Source organism: Mesoplodon densirostris, chromosome 4, assembly GCF_025265405.1.
Source record: "Mesoplodon densirostris isolate mMesDen1 chromosome 4, mMesDen1 primary haplotype, whole genome shotgun sequence".
In the NCBI taxonomy this organism is placed as follows: domain Eukaryota; kingdom Metazoa; phylum Chordata; class Mammalia; order Artiodactyla; family Ziphiidae; genus Mesoplodon; species Mesoplodon densirostris.
Window position 1 is genome coordinate 41,981,901 of NC_082664.1, and position 16,669 is coordinate 41,998,569.

General features: G+C 37.8%; 1 protein-coding gene across 1 annotated transcript in view; it reads right to left on the reverse strand.

Moving 5' to 3' along the window:
* Positions 1-373: 373 nt before the first annotated feature.
* The window catches only part of SLC38A6 (solute carrier family 38 member 6), a 74,532-nt gene continuing 58,236 nt past the window's right edge, over positions 374-16,669 (reverse strand). Inside the window, exons 9-16 of the mRNA XM_060096096.1 lie at positions 12,420-12,485; positions 11,879-11,932; positions 9,815-9,894; positions 9,365-9,465; positions 3,253-3,377; positions 1,956-2,100; positions 1,755-1,849; positions 374-1,566 (exon numbers count right to left, since the gene is read on the reverse strand). Of these exons, the coding sequence (XP_059952079.1) occupies positions 1,486-1,566; positions 1,755-1,849; positions 1,956-2,100; positions 3,253-3,377; positions 9,365-9,465; positions 9,815-9,894; positions 11,879-11,932; positions 12,420-12,485 (747 nt within the window). The 3' untranslated portion in view covers positions 374-1,485. The remainder of the gene's footprint in view (positions 1,567-1,754; positions 1,850-1,955; positions 2,101-3,252; positions 3,378-9,364; positions 9,466-9,814; positions 9,895-11,878; positions 11,933-12,419; positions 12,486-16,669) is intronic.

Consider the following 16,669-nt stretch of genomic DNA (forward strand, 5'->3'; position numbering starts at 1 on the left):
TGGGAGAAAATCTTTGTGAAACACATATCTGATAAAGGATTGGTGTCTAAAATATAAAAAGAATGCTTAAAACTCAATGTAAAAACAACCCGGGGGCTTCCCTGGTGGTGCAGTGGTTGAGAGTCCGCCTGCTGATGCAGGGGACATGGGTTCGTGCCCCGGTCCGGGAAGATCCCACATGCCGTGGAGCAGCTAGGCCCGTGAACCATGGCCGCTGAGCCTGTGCGTCCGGAGCCTGTGCTCCACAATGGGAGAGGCCATAACAGTGAGAGGCCCGCGTAATGCAAAACAAACAAACAAAAAACCCAATTTAAAAAATCTGAACCTCACCAAAGAAAATATACAGATGGCAAATAAACATGTGAAAAGATGCTCAACATCATATGTCAATAGGGAAATGCAAATTAAAACAACAATGAGATACAACTGCACATCCATTAGAATGGCGAAAATCCAAAACACTGACAACACCCAATGTCGGCAAGGATGTGGAACAATGGGAACTCTCACACATTGCTGGCACGACTGCAAAATGTTACAGCCACTTTGGAAGGCAGTTGGGCAGTTCCTTATAAGACTAAATATTCTACCATACCATGCAGCAATTGCTAAAAAATAGTCTTTGGTATTAACCCAAATAAGCTGAAAATTTCTGTCCACACAAAAGTCTGCATACAAATGTTTGTAGCAGCTTTATTCACAAATGCCAAAATTTGGAAGCAAACAAGAGGTCATTCAACAGATGAATGGAAAAACAAACTGCGGTACATCCATACAATGGAATATTGTCAGTGAAACAAACTGTGGTACATCCATACAATGGAATATTGTCAGTGATTAAAAAAAAAGAGCTATCAAGCTATGAAAAGACACGGAGGAAACTTAAACGCACATTGCGAAGTGAAAGAAGCCAGCCCGAGAGGTTAGATACTATATGATTCCACCAAATGACATTTTAGAAAAGGCTCATGGGGAATGCTCATGGTTTTTATGGAGACAGTAAAAAGATCAGTGGTTGCATCAAAAGTGAACCCTACTGTAAACGATGAACTTCAGTTAATAGTGATGTATCAAAGTTGGCGGCTCATCAAGTATAACAAATGTACTTCACTAATGCAAGATGTTAGTAATGTGGGACACTATGGGTGTGCTGGAATGAGGGAATATATGAGAACTCTCTGTACTTTCTGTTCAATTATTTCTGTAAACGTAAAACTACCCTAAAAAATAAAGTCTGTTAATTAAAAAAAAAAAACACAAACAAAAGATGCTCAACATATTTAAGAGCATTTTGAGTTTCTTATTTTGATTAAAACTGCTATGTCTACTTTCCCCTACCGACTCCTGTTTTGTTCTGCTTTTCTGTCAATGTTTGCAAAAATGTTAGGCCATATAAAGAGGATTCATCCAAGGTGCCTTCCAGAATAATTCCTTTTTGCATTTGGAGGTAAATTATTCAGCAAAAGACGTGGGAAAATATTTCTTTCACTTATTAATCCAATTAAAAATAATGAGTGCTAAACTAAAATTACCAACCAAAATACCAAAGATGAGCAAAACAAATGCCTGTGGAAATAAGGAAAAAAGATAAAGAACAATTAGAGCATTATTTTAAACCTTCACCTGCTCCAATGATGTACATTATAGTTCAAAATACATTAACTTTCGTGAGGTAGGTAAAATACTTAATTATAAAATGACAAGTTATTTCTTAAAATAAGATTCTTAAAAGAAACAAACAAAAATCAACCTACCCCAAACTTTTTCCGTGAGAGAAAATCCTCTCTGCTCAGTTTAAGATAAAACAGTCCCGGGAACACAAAAATCAAACACGTTGACGTACTGGAACCTTAAAGTGGGGAGGAAAAGAAAAGAATATTGCCAGATTCAGATGTGAGACTGGATGACAATTTAATCTATTTTAGAAAATGGAATTTTTGAAATAGAAAACTTACCAACTACACCAAATACATTCCTAATGTCAGGAACATATATCGCAAGTAAAACAATGATAATGTTGAGAGCTATAGTGATCAAAGAATGGCGAATCCATGAGAATGGAAAATTGGAGAAAAACATCATCATTAAAGCTTTCCTTGCCTGTATAACAGAAAAAGATTTAAGCAAAGAGGAGGTAACAAAGCCAAACTACTTGCTTAGGGAAACACATGTATGGTACAGTTACCATGATATTCTTGCCCTCTAAACCATTTAGATTGCAAAAATATGGCATAAACTATTACTTTAAGGTATTTATTGCACATAAACTGAGAAATATACCTATCTGTTTGAGCTTCATAAAAACTGTTTTGGTTTTATTCTTGAAAAAATTTTCACATGCAATTTCTTTCAGTTGTATAATTTTCAAAATTACCAACAATAACACTTCGTGAAGAAATCACAGAGTATCATTTTCATGAAATTCAACAGATAAAAGAACAAATGGTTTAAAACAGAAAAAGAAGTCATGCCATGATAAAGAAATACCATTTGCTGTTTTATGTTATATTATCTGTTTCACAGCATGTAAATGTGAAAACTAGTTCATGATGCTCTCCACTGCTAAGGCAGGCAACAGGCAGTCACGTCCCACAAGCATTTACCCAGCCCCCACTGCACTCCTGGCGCTGCAGTCCCCGCAGGGAGGAGGCCCCAGTCTTAAGGAGCTCCCCGTTCAGGGGCTCAAGTCGTCCACTAGAAGCATCTGTATCCAAAGCCTATGATTCCATTCTCCCAGAAATTCTCAAGAGTCTTACATATGGCAACTAAATGCCAAGTGATGATCTGCTGTGCCCCTTAAACTATAACTCTAGAGCAAATAAAATCTGTGACTAAGATTAGACTAGAACGTCTATGTGAAAATAAATTTCCAATAAACTAGAAGGAGCTTATTTTTGCTGACTTGACTTTTTCCTCTTCACGCACATTCTTTTGAAAACAGAATACAGAATTAAAGGGGGAAAAAAAACCCCAAAACTTTAGAAGAACTATAGTCTCTAAATTGGAAACAATGCTGTGGGAGAGCGTAAATCTAAACTAAATCTGAAAAAGCACAAATTAGTTTAGCGGTTCACTGTTATTTTTGTGCTTTCATGGGGCCATAGGCAAGCATGAGGTCTTTGATCAATTACTGGACAAATGAATAAGATATACAAGACTCGATGTGATTCAAACATTCTAGTCTGTAAAGAATTAGTGTTGCCATATTAGGGAGCTGCTACACCAAGCAACAAAACCTTTAAGAGTACTTACAGGGAAGTGGATTAGAGGGACTGTCAAAAGCACAGCAAATAGTATGCATAACTTCACAGTCATGACGACAACATCATGTGGCAAGTATTTACTATAACCTTGTAGTAATTCTGACGCCACACTGTCTGCAAATTTAAAAAACAATAATAAGGATCACATTATAAACTACTAAGATGTTAATAACAGTAACATTATTTTCCTTTGCACAAATGGATCTTAACAGATTTTGGATTCCCAGTACCAAATCCATCTCTTGCCTTTTTCCTATCCTATGAAACACAGAGACATTAAGTAAATATCTTCTGGAAACCTACAGTGTTTTCTTTTAATGAAACTAGAAATTGGCCCAGGCAGAATCTCTAAAATTATGACAATGAATATACATTTAAGAAAATCTCTTTAGAACTTTTCCATAATCTGAAGGTTTTGAACAACACTTATTTTCTAAAGTGCTTTCATGTATACTACTGAATTTGGTCCTTATGATAACAATATAAGATAGGTAGCTAGGCTAAAAATTATTAACTGACTTGCCCAAGATCATACAGTACAAAGGGGCAGAGCTGGCAGAGCTGTACTCCCAAATTGTTTTGATGCCAAAGCCTTTCCTTAATGTTGCAATGTTTTCTAGGATCTTATAGTTTTGTGCATGTTACCTCCTTCATCAACATTTCATCCATAGATTCATCTTTCATAAAAGAGAATGCAGTGTTAGGGTAATGGCTTCCTTAGCAAGCCAGTGTGGTAGTCAGTGACAGAATCTGAACAAGCTGACCATGCTTTGCTCCCTGGTGTTCTTCTATCCTCACCTCTTCCTCACTCCAAGCCAGAGGAGGGCTATTAAGAGAGAGTTCTTGGGCTTCCCTGGTGGCGCAGTGGTTGAGAGTCCACCTGCCGATGCAGGAGATGCGGGTTCGTGCCCCGGTCCGGGAGGATCCCAAGTGCCGCGGAGCGGCTGGGCCCGTGAGCCATGGCCGCTGAGCCTGCGCGTCCAGAGCCTGTGCTCCGCAACGGGAGAAAACAACAGTAAGAGGCCCACGTACCGCAAAAAAAAAAAAAGAGTGAGAGTTCTCAAGAACACTCCATATCACTGTCTTGTAGGGAAAGATGAGTTTGTACTTAAAATAGAATTGTGGTTTTGTTGTTGTTGTTGTTTGTTTTTGTTTTTTTAATTTGAGACCATACGGTTTGGAAAAGTCACTTTGGAGAAAATAAAAAACAAATCTAATACACCTCTGTTTTCAAATATCTTAAAATTTAAAGGGGAGATAAGATGAAGACACACACATATAATAGAAAGTGTGTAAACACAGACACACTTAAGCGGAAGAAGAAGGTCTAAACAAAGAGCTATGGTGATTCTGAACAGGGAAAGATAACTATGGCTTTGGGATGAACATGAAGGAAATCCAGGAAGACTTGAGAAGAGTCATCATGATATAGTGAGCAGCAGGGTAGTAGAGGGGCTTGAATTCTGCGATCAAACAGACTAAGATTCAAATCCTACTCTTACTAGCAACTTAACTTCTCTGAGTCTCTTGGTTTTTACATTTGTAAAATGTGGACAATAATATATTGACCTACAGAGTTACTGAGAACATGACATGAGTTAATGTATGTGTGCTGACATTCAAAGATGTGGGGAAGAAATTCTCTCTGGTAGCAATACGCAACCGAGAAAATGAGCAGCCCAATAGCACTTCAGAGGCTGAAAGACTGCGCACTAGAGAAAAGACAGTAGTGGGTGATAAGGCTGGAAATGCATTTAAGACCAGTAACAGATCTCTTCTTAGGGTCTGGACTCAATCTGGTAGGCCACAGAGATGCAATGACTTCTGAAGAACAGTGCATTATGACCTGAACTAAGCAGGAAGACAGATTGGAAGAAAAAGAGGCCCAAAACAGGAATAACAGTTAGAAGGCTACTGTCATAACCACTGAGAGGTAATGAGAATTTGAACTAGATTAGTCATAATGGAAATGGGATAGAAACTAATTGTTGAAAGTATCAAAGACATACTTGATATAACGTGGGACTAATGGACCAAGTAAGAGATTAAGAAGAGCCAGGAAAGCTGGATTCTAGTCCCAAATATGTGAGATACTTGTGACTCTTTGGAAGAATATAGCAAACTATTTTATTTCCACTTTCTGAATCATAAAAATGAGCTGTTAACACTTACTGCTTAAGAACTTTGTAGACTTTTAAAATGGTCTGGTTATTATGCAACATTTGGGTATTGGCCTGGTTTATCAGAGGAACACTTTTTATTCCTCACTTTATAATGCTTTAACATCTGTAATCAATCAGAGCCAATATTATTAATCTAGGTACATACTTATTGGTCCCTTTAATCTGATAAAATTTAGATATTAACTAAGCCTTGAGAGCACTGAATGAAAGGATCCCAAGCAACTCCAGAAGCCTGAAGAACTAGATTTATTACAAATTCAAAATACCTGTTATATGTCTACTTTCTACTTTCCCAAGACAAAAACCTTTTTCCTGAGCCAGTCAATTCTGTGTTCTTAGCTGAGCCTTATGCAAGGGATAGAGTACAACACACTTCTCTGCATGCAGACGAATCTCTACAAATCTCAGGAAGAACCTGATGGTGATCTCTGCAAGTTATATATTCTATTGAAGTCAGGAGGCTGCCCTGTTTAATACACACTGTCAAACAGGGGATGAAGTTTATAAAGATTATCACAGAGTAACAGAAAGCTCACTGGATTAATATTCAGGAGACATGCCACTAATTGTGAGACAGGTCACTTCACCTCTTGGACTTAAGCTACTCACCTATAAAATGAGTTGAAGGCCTTCATTTGTGACAAGCCCTTCTGATAAGGTCTCAAGCTCAATCAGCAATTTCTTTCTGTAAGACTGAGAGCTACTGCTATTCCAATAGAAATATACTGTAAGAGACTTTCAACCCAAAAAAGAAACACTGTGAATAGCAAATCAATATCTGAATCTTCATCTGTCTTTGGAGAAGGAACTACTTTTATATCATTCTTTCTTTCTTTCCATCTATTTTTCTATCTATCTATCTATCTATCACCTACTTACCAGCCTACCATGTGATTTTCTTAGATCTATATTTCTCCATTACATAAAGCGTGTATATTCTGAAGAATCTGCATCAGTGGAAAAGGGTTAAGTCAGAGACAACAGCTTTACTTGATAACCAGGAAAATGCCTGTGTAGGAAACATTTCACGTACATGATGAAAATATTTAGCCTCTGTGTTCAGGCAAAAATGATAGATAGATAGATAGGTAGGCAGATAGATAGATAGATATGCCTGGAGCTTAAGTGAGCCAGGTTTTTCCAAAAGTTCACTTTGCGAAAAACTTGGAATGAAGGGAATCTGGATTCTGTGGCATAATTCCTGAGGAGGCAGCACAGTAATAAAGGCATTGACTCTGGAGAGAGTCAGAATTGGATTCAAATCCCAACTCATTATTCATTAGCTGCAGGTACTGGCCAAAGTGCCCAACCTATCTGAACCTGTATCTTGCAGAGTCGTCATAAGGACTGAGTTAGGCAGTGTATATAATAAAACACCTGGCACGTACAGAATAAACGTTAGCTCAATAAATGCATCAGCATCCATCCTTCCTCCACTTCCCTTTCCATCTAAGCTTTCTTATAATTTAACACAGCTCCTAACATCTCGTGGTAGTATTTTTGTAACTACTTTTCAGCTGTCCTGGAAATTGGTAGGCCATTTGAGGTTTCTTCCAGATAGCTCTATTGATCCATCGGGAAGAAAAGGAGGTCCATTTTTTGGACTTTTTCTCAATTTTGGAATATCCCTAAATATAATAGTATTTGTGCCAGATGACAATTTCAATTGATAAAAATATACAGCTATTCTACTAAGTTTTTGCTGAATCCCAACAAAGACCCTGCTGTAGTATCTCACTGTTATAGAAAAGTATCACTGGGCTTCCCTGGTGGCGCAGTGGTTGAGAGTCCGCCTGCCGATGCAGGGGACACGGGTTCGTGCCCCCGTCTGGGAAAATCCCACATGCCGCGGAGTGGCTGGGTCCGTGAGCCATGGCCACTGAGCCTGCGCGTCTGGAGCCTGTGCTCCGCATCGGGAGAGGCTACAACAGTGAGAAGCCCGCGTACCGCAAAAAAAAAAAAAAAAAAAAAAAAAAAGAGTAAGAAAAGTATCACTGCACTCAACTCTGTACGAAAACAAATGCAACAACTAAAAATAGAGTTTATGTATTTCAAGAATTTTATTTCCTTAACAATGATCAAAAAACTTTAACAATCTGCTTTAACTTTCCTTGTAGTGTATCCATGCTCATGTTGGAAGTAGGAAGTAACGCTCTTCCGGATGATGTGTACAGAGCTCTACCACTCTTATTCAACATAGTACAAAAATGCAAGTGCAGATTTAGATTCATCAATCGCCTTTATTACTGTTGAAGTGACATAGAGTTAGCAAGAAAAGGACTATGTAGAGCAATTGTAATTTTCTCACACACTGAAAAGTCTAAGATAATACACTGATAATAATATGCTGAAAAGTTACCATATTTAAATTAAGTTTCATTAATGACAGTAAGAAGAGAAGTACAGTGCTGAAAAAAGAGCGCCTGAAATTATGAAATAATTGCAATAATAATGGTAACAGTAATGATAATACACCACCAGCAGTAGCTCTCCTTTGTGGAAGACGGCTGTGTGCCAGATACTGTAACAGGCATTTTACATATAACTTATTTCCTCTTCAATATAACTCTATACAATTATTCCTGTGTTACAGATTAGGAGATGAAGATAGTACAAGGTGAATTACCCTGGTTCAAGGCCACACAGCTAGTTAGAGCACAGAGGTTTTTTGAATCATATTTGTTGGGTTTCAAAATCCATACTCTTTCCACTGGGCTTAGGAAAGGTAGTTATGCAAGTAAATGTCCAAAAACTTGTCAGACCTGAAAAAACTCTGGAAGGTAAGCAAAGCACCATTACAAGCCATCATGAATGTCTAAAACCTGAAACACATGCACAAGGCCACTGACCGTGAAATCAGAGTCAGAGCAGCTAAATATCACAAAAGTAATAATAGCCATCTACCTGGAGTGTTGTTATGGGGGCATTCATAAACTGAAAAGTGTATTCAAGGATTTGACAAATTGAGTGCAGTTTGTTATAATGTGTTTGTTTGCAAATTAAACAAGTGTGTTTGCAAATTTAACAAGAGAGCTTACAATTTTTTTTTTTTTTTTTTTTGCTGTACGTGGGCCTCTCACTGTTGTGGCCTCTCCCATTGCGGAGCACAGGCTCTGGATGTGCAGGCTCAGCGGCCATGGCTCACGGGCCCAGCTGCTCTATGGCATGTGGGATCTACCTGGACCGGGGCACGAACCCGTGTCCCCTGCATCGACAGGCGGACTCTCAACCACTGCACCACCAGGGAAGCCCTTGTTCTAGACTTTTAAGTTTTATTTTTTCTTGAGGTTCTCACCAGAAGAGAAAAAAACTCACCAAGCACATAACTTTTCAAAAGTAAATAAAAGAAAATTTTACTTTTATTTTATGAATTTAAAAGAATCCTTTAAAAATTTAGAGAGAAAGTTCATGGCAAAGCACAGAATACACACTGCAGAACTGTGTGAATTAAATCTAAAGGCAGAGGTCTCTGACATAAGGGTACAACTACAGTCCAAGTAAAACCCTATCCTTTCTCAACTTGTTCTTTTGAAATTAAGATGACTGGTTCTCTCAACCTCCCAAACTGCTGAACTAGAGTCTAACATATTGAATTCTCAATTAAAAAAAATAAAATCATTATTGCACCTTTTTTTTTTTTTCTCGTAGAAAGACTTCAATGTTTCTAAGCCCGAGATTTTACTTGGGTGTTTAAGAAAATTTTCATATGAAGTTATCAATCTTGAATTTGATCCACCTTTTTAAGAGAAAGAAAATCAGTTCTTTAAGGCCCGTAGAGCCACCACAGTAGTGCACTGAATTCTGGCAGCCTGAACAAATTAACTTGCTAATGAAAGGCAGAAACAAAGTCCATATTCAGGTGTGAGATCAACTACAGAATAATTTATTTTGTCATCTATAATGAAATAATATACTTACCATAAAAAGTGAGGTACCCAAAGAGTGCAGATATAAAATAAATGAGAAAACTTAAAGCAATTGCTGTATTGGTTACATTCTGCATCCTTTCCTTAGAAGGTCTAAAAGAAAAAAAAATGGTAAAATTAGAATCTGTGATCTGAATTATATCTAAATAGATAAATATCTCCCAAGCTATTCAAAAGGATTCCTTAATCACTCAAGACCTAGTTCTCTAATAACTGCACACTACAAGTCTTGATTCGAAATTACTGCACAAAGGACTATGCTTCAAAGAAACATTCTCAACTTAGAACTAAGTCTTGGTTGTTTTGTTTTGTTTTAAACTAACACCTACAAATCCAGTGGTGGGAGGGAAGGATTCATAGAGGAGAATGTTATTCAATCTGAAAGTCCTAGAAGTAAAAAGACATACTAATACATTTTAAATATTCCAGGATTCTATAGTACCTTTGAAGTTCACAGTATATGGGCAATATTGAGGTGTGGCAGAGAAATGAAAAAGCCATGGTTGGTATGGCATAAGCACTCTGAAAAAAAAATTTTTTAAAGATGAAATTATTAAATGCTACTCTGTTGAAACCACTACTTCATTTGACAATAAAATCAGTTCTCCAAAAAAAAATCAATTTAGTTAAATTTCTTTCATGTTTCATGAATCACCTGTTTATAAAATAAGAGGGTTTTTTTTTGTTTTTTTTTGTTTTTAACGAGACACACAATTATGGTCCCCAGTAAATATTTTACTTGATAGCTGTATTGCCCACACTAGGGAAAATATTTCTTGGCTGCTTCCACACCATGTTGGTTTTACTACAATCACTGCTGCTTCTATATTGTATCAGTAAGATAAAAATAATCCAGGTAAGATAAATAACATTTAGGTAAGATGAAGAATAATAACATTTTAGAAATGATCTTATTGTAATTCTCAGTCTTTCCTAATGCATGTATTAGGAAACTCAAAAACATCTTATTACCCTAAGCAGCAATAATAGTTAATGCTTCTGAACCTGCTTTCACCAACTCAATTCAAGTACCAGCTTAATCTGAGAGAATACTGAATATATTAATCACATCTTAGCATCTATAACTAGGGTCTCTTTTGATGGGAATGAACATGATTTATTCTAGACCAACAAATTCATAGAGATCCACTGGAATATATGAACAAAAGTTGTTGTTTTTTAAAAATTAGAATAGTTAAGAACCAGAGAAAGTTACAAAGCAAACAAAAGCTACCATCTAAATGAAAACACTGTCTTTACAAAATAGATGGTAATGATTTACTTTCTCTTTACTCTAAAAAAATGTCTCCTTAACTAACTTAAGGCTCTTCAGCAAAAGAAGTTCCAGATGACTGTAGATCTATCTTCAGACACAAGGCCTCCTAAAATATCAGAGGAGAGCTGGCAGGAAGGAAAGCTGTAGCATTTCCCAAGGCTAGATTAGGAGAATGAAATTCAATTCACAAATTCTCTTTCATATACTGCTCAGTTTCCTGGCTTGTCAATTACCCTACCTAAATCTTTAAGGCACATGGAGGCCTTTACTATGTAATAGATGTGGTAACCTCCCTTGTGGGGCCAGAGAGACATTTCTCATTTAAAAACTGGGAAATAAGGGAGTCCCCTGGTGGCCTAGTGGTTAGGATTCCAGGCTTTCATTGCTGTGGCCTGGGGTTCAATCCCTGGTGGGGAACGGAGATCCCGTAAGCTGCAAGGCATGGCCAAAAACAAAACAAAACAACAACAGAAAAGAACTCTGGGGAATAAGAAGGAAAATTTTGCATGGAGGAGTTATCACACTAAAATGCTACACTAATAGAGTTATACATGAGTAGTGGGGATTCTAGTATCTGGGACCTGCATTTTAGCAGAATCACAAAGTGTACATGAAGAAACCTGCAGCAACAAGAAACACATGGCTCTTCTAGAATGGTAAAGTAGAGATCATTCAGATCAGTTTCCTGTCTCCTCTGCTGATGCTCAGGGGCTCTTGCAGGCATTTCAAATATCCTAGGGCTCTCAGAGAAGGCAAGGGGAGACCTGGTCCTTCTGCCTCTGCTACAGGCATCATAAATTTCAACTTTGGAATGTCAGCCAGAAGACATATTGGCAGTGCTCAATTGCTGGTCCAATGATGAGGCTGTTTAGCCACAGACCAAGGTTCTACTCACAGGGGAGGAGTTTTTGATATAATTGGCTATTTAGCTTTACAGGTCTAGAGGGCAACAGGAAGTCTGTATGCACAGAGGACCTTATTGGCCAGACCAGGCATTCAGTAAATCTGTTCTTTTAGGCAGTGGCCCATTTAAAACAGGCTCCATTTAAAGGCGTGCCCAAAAAAAGGTGGCTGTTTCATAATGGGCCACCTTCTGGTAAGCAACCCTATACTTAGCACTTTCATGAAAATTAATTAGTTACAGGTAAAAGACCTAAGAGACCCTGTTACACAAATCTCTTAAACTTGAAATGTGAAAAAACTGAAAGTATCTGTTAATAACTTACACACCTCTTTGGAGAAATGAAAGAGCTTTGGTTTACAATCATCTGTAGCATTTGAAATCTGTTTAAGAGGATTGAGGGGAAAGAGAGAAACCAACAGTCATTAAAAGTTAGAATACATCGGGCCTCCCTGGTGGCGCAGTGGTTGAGAGTCCGCCTGCCGATGCAGGGGATACGGGTTCGTGCCCCGGTCTGGGAGGATCCCATATGCCGCGGAGCGGCTGGGCCCGTGAGCCATGGCCGCTGGGCCTGCGCATCCGGAGCCTGTGCTCCGCAATGGGAGAGGCCACAACAGTGAGAGGCCCGCATACAGCAAAAAAAAAAAAAAAAAAAAAAGTTAGAATACATCAAAACAAACCAAGATGAATTTATTATTACTGGGTTTTCAAATAAAAATATTTCAAAACAAAGTTCCAAAATGCAATATAGCCATTACTTTTTTATTAATTAGGAAAAAAATCATTATTAGTCATATTTTATTTTTCTTTTTAGCTTAAAATAAAAAGGAAGAAACTGAAAAAAAAAACAAACAAAAACAAGACAATTACCTGGAAGTATTGCTCTACAGAATTTAATGTCAGAGGACAAGGGATGGACCATTTTTTGATTATTATCTGTAAGAATAAGTAGGATCAGATGATTTCTTACCAAATTCATGACAAGAAATTGATTTCAAATAGGTCAGTATTATTTCAATTAATCTAACACCATACCAAATAATATGCTAACTAATAAAAGATTCTTTGTTCATGTCATTTTCCCTAGATAGAATGGGGCCATAATCTGACATGGGCACCTACGGTGGGACAGCATGGGGGGCTACATAGTTGTTTGGTGGAGATCTCCCCCACTGAAGGCTGAGAGCTTTCAAAACTCCAATAGTATCAAGGCATTAAAAGAAAATCCAACTCAGAATGGGAACATGATGTTTTTAGTGACAATAGTACAAGAATATGGCTATCGGTGGACCTGGCATCAGTAGCAGACAGAGAAATATTAATAGCAGTTTTGGAAATGGTCACAGGTAGATGCAAAGGGGGAGGCTCAGGGATTTCTGATGCATGAGCACTGGCCCACCTTGCTTTTTTCAGACTTACATCACTTTTGGTGAATGTGGATGAAGCTGGCAAAGGATAAGAGCACAAAGCTAAGGAACTAGAGCTGGTAAAAATGAATTTTTTAAAAAATTAAAAGAAATCCAGAGGGCTGCTATTTCCCAGAAACAATAAATGAAAATGTTTCAGGATTTTACTCTTAATTGTGGCCATCCTGTTCCTAGACCTACAGTTGAGTTGGTCAACATTACCACTGTTGTAGTTGTTTCAGGGCACATGATTACTCTGTAAATACTTGCTCTAGGCTGAAACCCAGCATTCAAAAGGGCAAGGGAGAATAAAGGAAGCATCTGTCCTTTGCAGAAGACCAGTAAGTAAATATTATATTATTCCTATTCGGTATTTATCTAGTTTTAGATCTTAACTAATTCAATCAAAATTTTACATAGTGATAAAACAAACCCAAGGAAAACATATACTTTTAGGATCAAATTAATGAGTCAACTAAAAAATTACTCTTATTTAAAACCCTCACTGAGAGAGAGAGAAAAAAAAAGAACTGTAAGGATAAACTGGGCAAGTTGCTTTGATATTTCTAGTTAAGTTTTCAATACGGAATAGACTAAATGGTCAACTTACCAAAAGGAAAGAAAAAAAAAAATCAAAAGCAATAATCTCACCATTTTTTTTTCTGATATGTTTGCCCAAAAAGGATGAGGATGGGGTGGAGTAGGAGCAAAGTTGTTACTGGTCTCTCTGTTTAGCCCTGCTCCAAATTCAGCCTTTCACGTTTCCCCCTGACTAACAGTGGAGGTGGCAGCAGCAACAACCATTTACACTGTGTACCAGGTCGTTGGATAAGGTTGGTATGTGAGCTGCCTCATTTTATCAGCTGTTATTACAAGACTTGCAAACCCAAACATTTCAAAACAGTGCTCCAAAATGCAAGACAATGATTATTTTTCATTAATCAGAAAATATCATTAGAGGCCTGATTTTATATTAACATAAAATTCAGTTACTACAGCTAATTTCTGTGCAGAGACCCATCTCAAGCCCAAGTGATGTCCTATAAAGCAGAAGTACAGAACAGGAATGGAAGATACCTGACAAAAAGGGCAACAGGGAGTCCTTGCTCAAGTTGAAGGCAGAACACAGTTAAGAAGATAAACCCAGGGGTTAGAAAGAAAGACAAAGGGAAAAAGAAGATTAAGCATTAAAAATACTGTTCACGTGCACAGGAGGCCCTTCCCTCTTCTCTCTGCTCCAAGTCATTCCCATCTTTCAAGGCTCAGCTCAAGTTTTATTTCCTTCCACATCTTTCTTTATTCTACCTGTTGGTGATCCTTCTCTCCTCTCAGCTCTTATGTAATCCCTATTATGAAGCAAATAAATCAATACTTAATTATGTATTGACTATATTGTTCTCTATTTTTTTCTGATAAATTTATCTTATTTCCCTGACTAGAATGGCAGACCCTTAAGAGTAGTGTCCTGATTAATCTCCCACAAATCGAATGTCACCGTAGTGCTCAGCAGAAGGAAATCCAAATCTAACCAAAATTGATTCAAATAGTTTTCTATTTTCATTACTGACTTATTAAAATATTACCTCAAATATTAGTATTAGAATACTAACCTGTACTCAAGACAGAACTTTTAGAAAGAACAGAAATTCATTTTTGTTCAAAAATGGACCAAAAAAGGTACCATCATGCTGAGCCACTGCTAAAATAAAATTTATTTTAAAAATTTTAGGTATTTCAGCAGGGCCAAAAATTTATGTCAAAAACTTTTAAGCAAAACAAGGATGTGGGACAATAGATAAGAGTATAGGTTTTGATTTGCACTGTTTGGAGAGTATAATTTAAGAAAATAATAGTTTTCTGGACAGATTTTTTAAAATGTAATATAAATGCTATACAGATTTATTGATACAAACACATACTGATAAAAATAATCAGTGAAAAAAGGTGCAATGGAAAAAAATACTCAATGAAAAAATTGGAATCCATCAAAAAAATTGGGGTTAATATATACATGTTTTCCTTAACCACTGTGTATTTTTAAACCTAATACTTAGAAAGTCTAAAATAAATTCAGGCATACCTCATTTTATTGTGCTTTACTTTATTGCACTTCACAGATACTGTGTTTTTTAATGGATTGAAGGTTTGTGGCAGCCCTGCATTGAGCAAGGTTATGGGCAGCATTTTTCCAAGAGCATTTGCTCACTTCATGTCTCTGTGTCACATTTTGGTAATTCTCAAAATATTTCAAACTTTTTCATTACTATCATATTTGTTATAGTGACTGATGATCCGTGATCCATGATCTTTGATGTAACTATTGTAATTATTTTGGGGTGCCATGAACTATGCCCATATAAGATGGCGAACTTAATTCATAGATGCTGTGTGTGCTCTGACTGCTCCACTGACTGGCAGTTCTCATCTCTCTCCCTCTCCTCAGGCCTCGCTATTCCCTGAGACACAACAATATTGAAATTAGGCCAATTTATAATCCTACAATGGCCTCTAACTGTTCAATTGAAAGGAAGAGTTGCACATATCTCACTTTAGATCAAAAGCTAGAAATGATTAAGCTCAGTGAGGAAGGCATATTGAAAATTGAGACAGGGCCTCCCTGGTGGCGCAGTGGTTGAGAGTCCGCCTGCCGATGCAGGGGATACGGGTTCGTGCCCCGGTCTGGGAGGATCCCATATGCCGCGAAGCGGCTGGGCCCGTGAGCCATGGCCGCTGGGCCTGCGCATCCGGAGCCTGTGCTCCGCAACGGGAGAGGCCACAACAGTGAGAGGCCCGCATACCGCAAAAAAAAAAAAAAAAAAAAAAAAAAGAAAATTGAGACAAGCTGAGAGCTAGCCCTCTTGTACCAGACTGTTAGCCAAGTTGTGGATGCAAAGGAAAAGTTCCTGAAGGAAATGAAAAGTGCTACTCCAGTGAACACACAAATGATAAAAAAAAGGTGAAACAGCCATACTGCTGTTATGGAGAAAGTTTTAATGATCTGGATAGAAAATCAAACCAGCCACAACATTCCCTTAAGCCAAAGCCAAACCCAGAGCAAGGCCCTAACTCTCTTCAATTCTATGAAGACTGAGAGAGGTGAGGAAGCTGCAGAAGAAAAGTCTGAAGATAGCAGAGGTTGGTTCATGAGGTTCAAGGAAAGAAGCTGTCTCCATAACATAGAAGTGAAAGGTGAAGCAGCAAGTGCTCATGTAGAAGCTGCAGCAAGTTATCCAGAAGTTCTAGCAATGATCATTAATGAAGGTGACTACACTAAACAACAGATTTTCAATATAGACCAAACAGCCTTCTACTGGAAGAAGATGCCATTTAGGACTTTCATAGCTAGAGGAGAAGCCAATGCCTGGTTTCAAAGCTTCAAAGGATAGCCTGACTCTCTTGTTAGGGGCTAATGCAGCTGGTGACTTTAAGCTGAATACAATGCTAATTTACCATTCTCCCAATCCTAGGACCCTTAAGAATTATGCTAAGTCTACTCTGCCTGTGCTCTATAAATGGAACAACAAAGCCTTGATGACAACACATCTGTTTATTATTTTAAGCCCACTGTTGAGAACTACTGCTCAGAAAAAAAGATTCCTTTCAAAATACTATTGCTTGGGGACTTCCCTGGTGGTCCAGTGGTAAAGAATCCACCTTCCAATGCAGGGGATGCAGGTTTGATCCCTGGTCGGGGAACTAGGTTCCCACATGCCG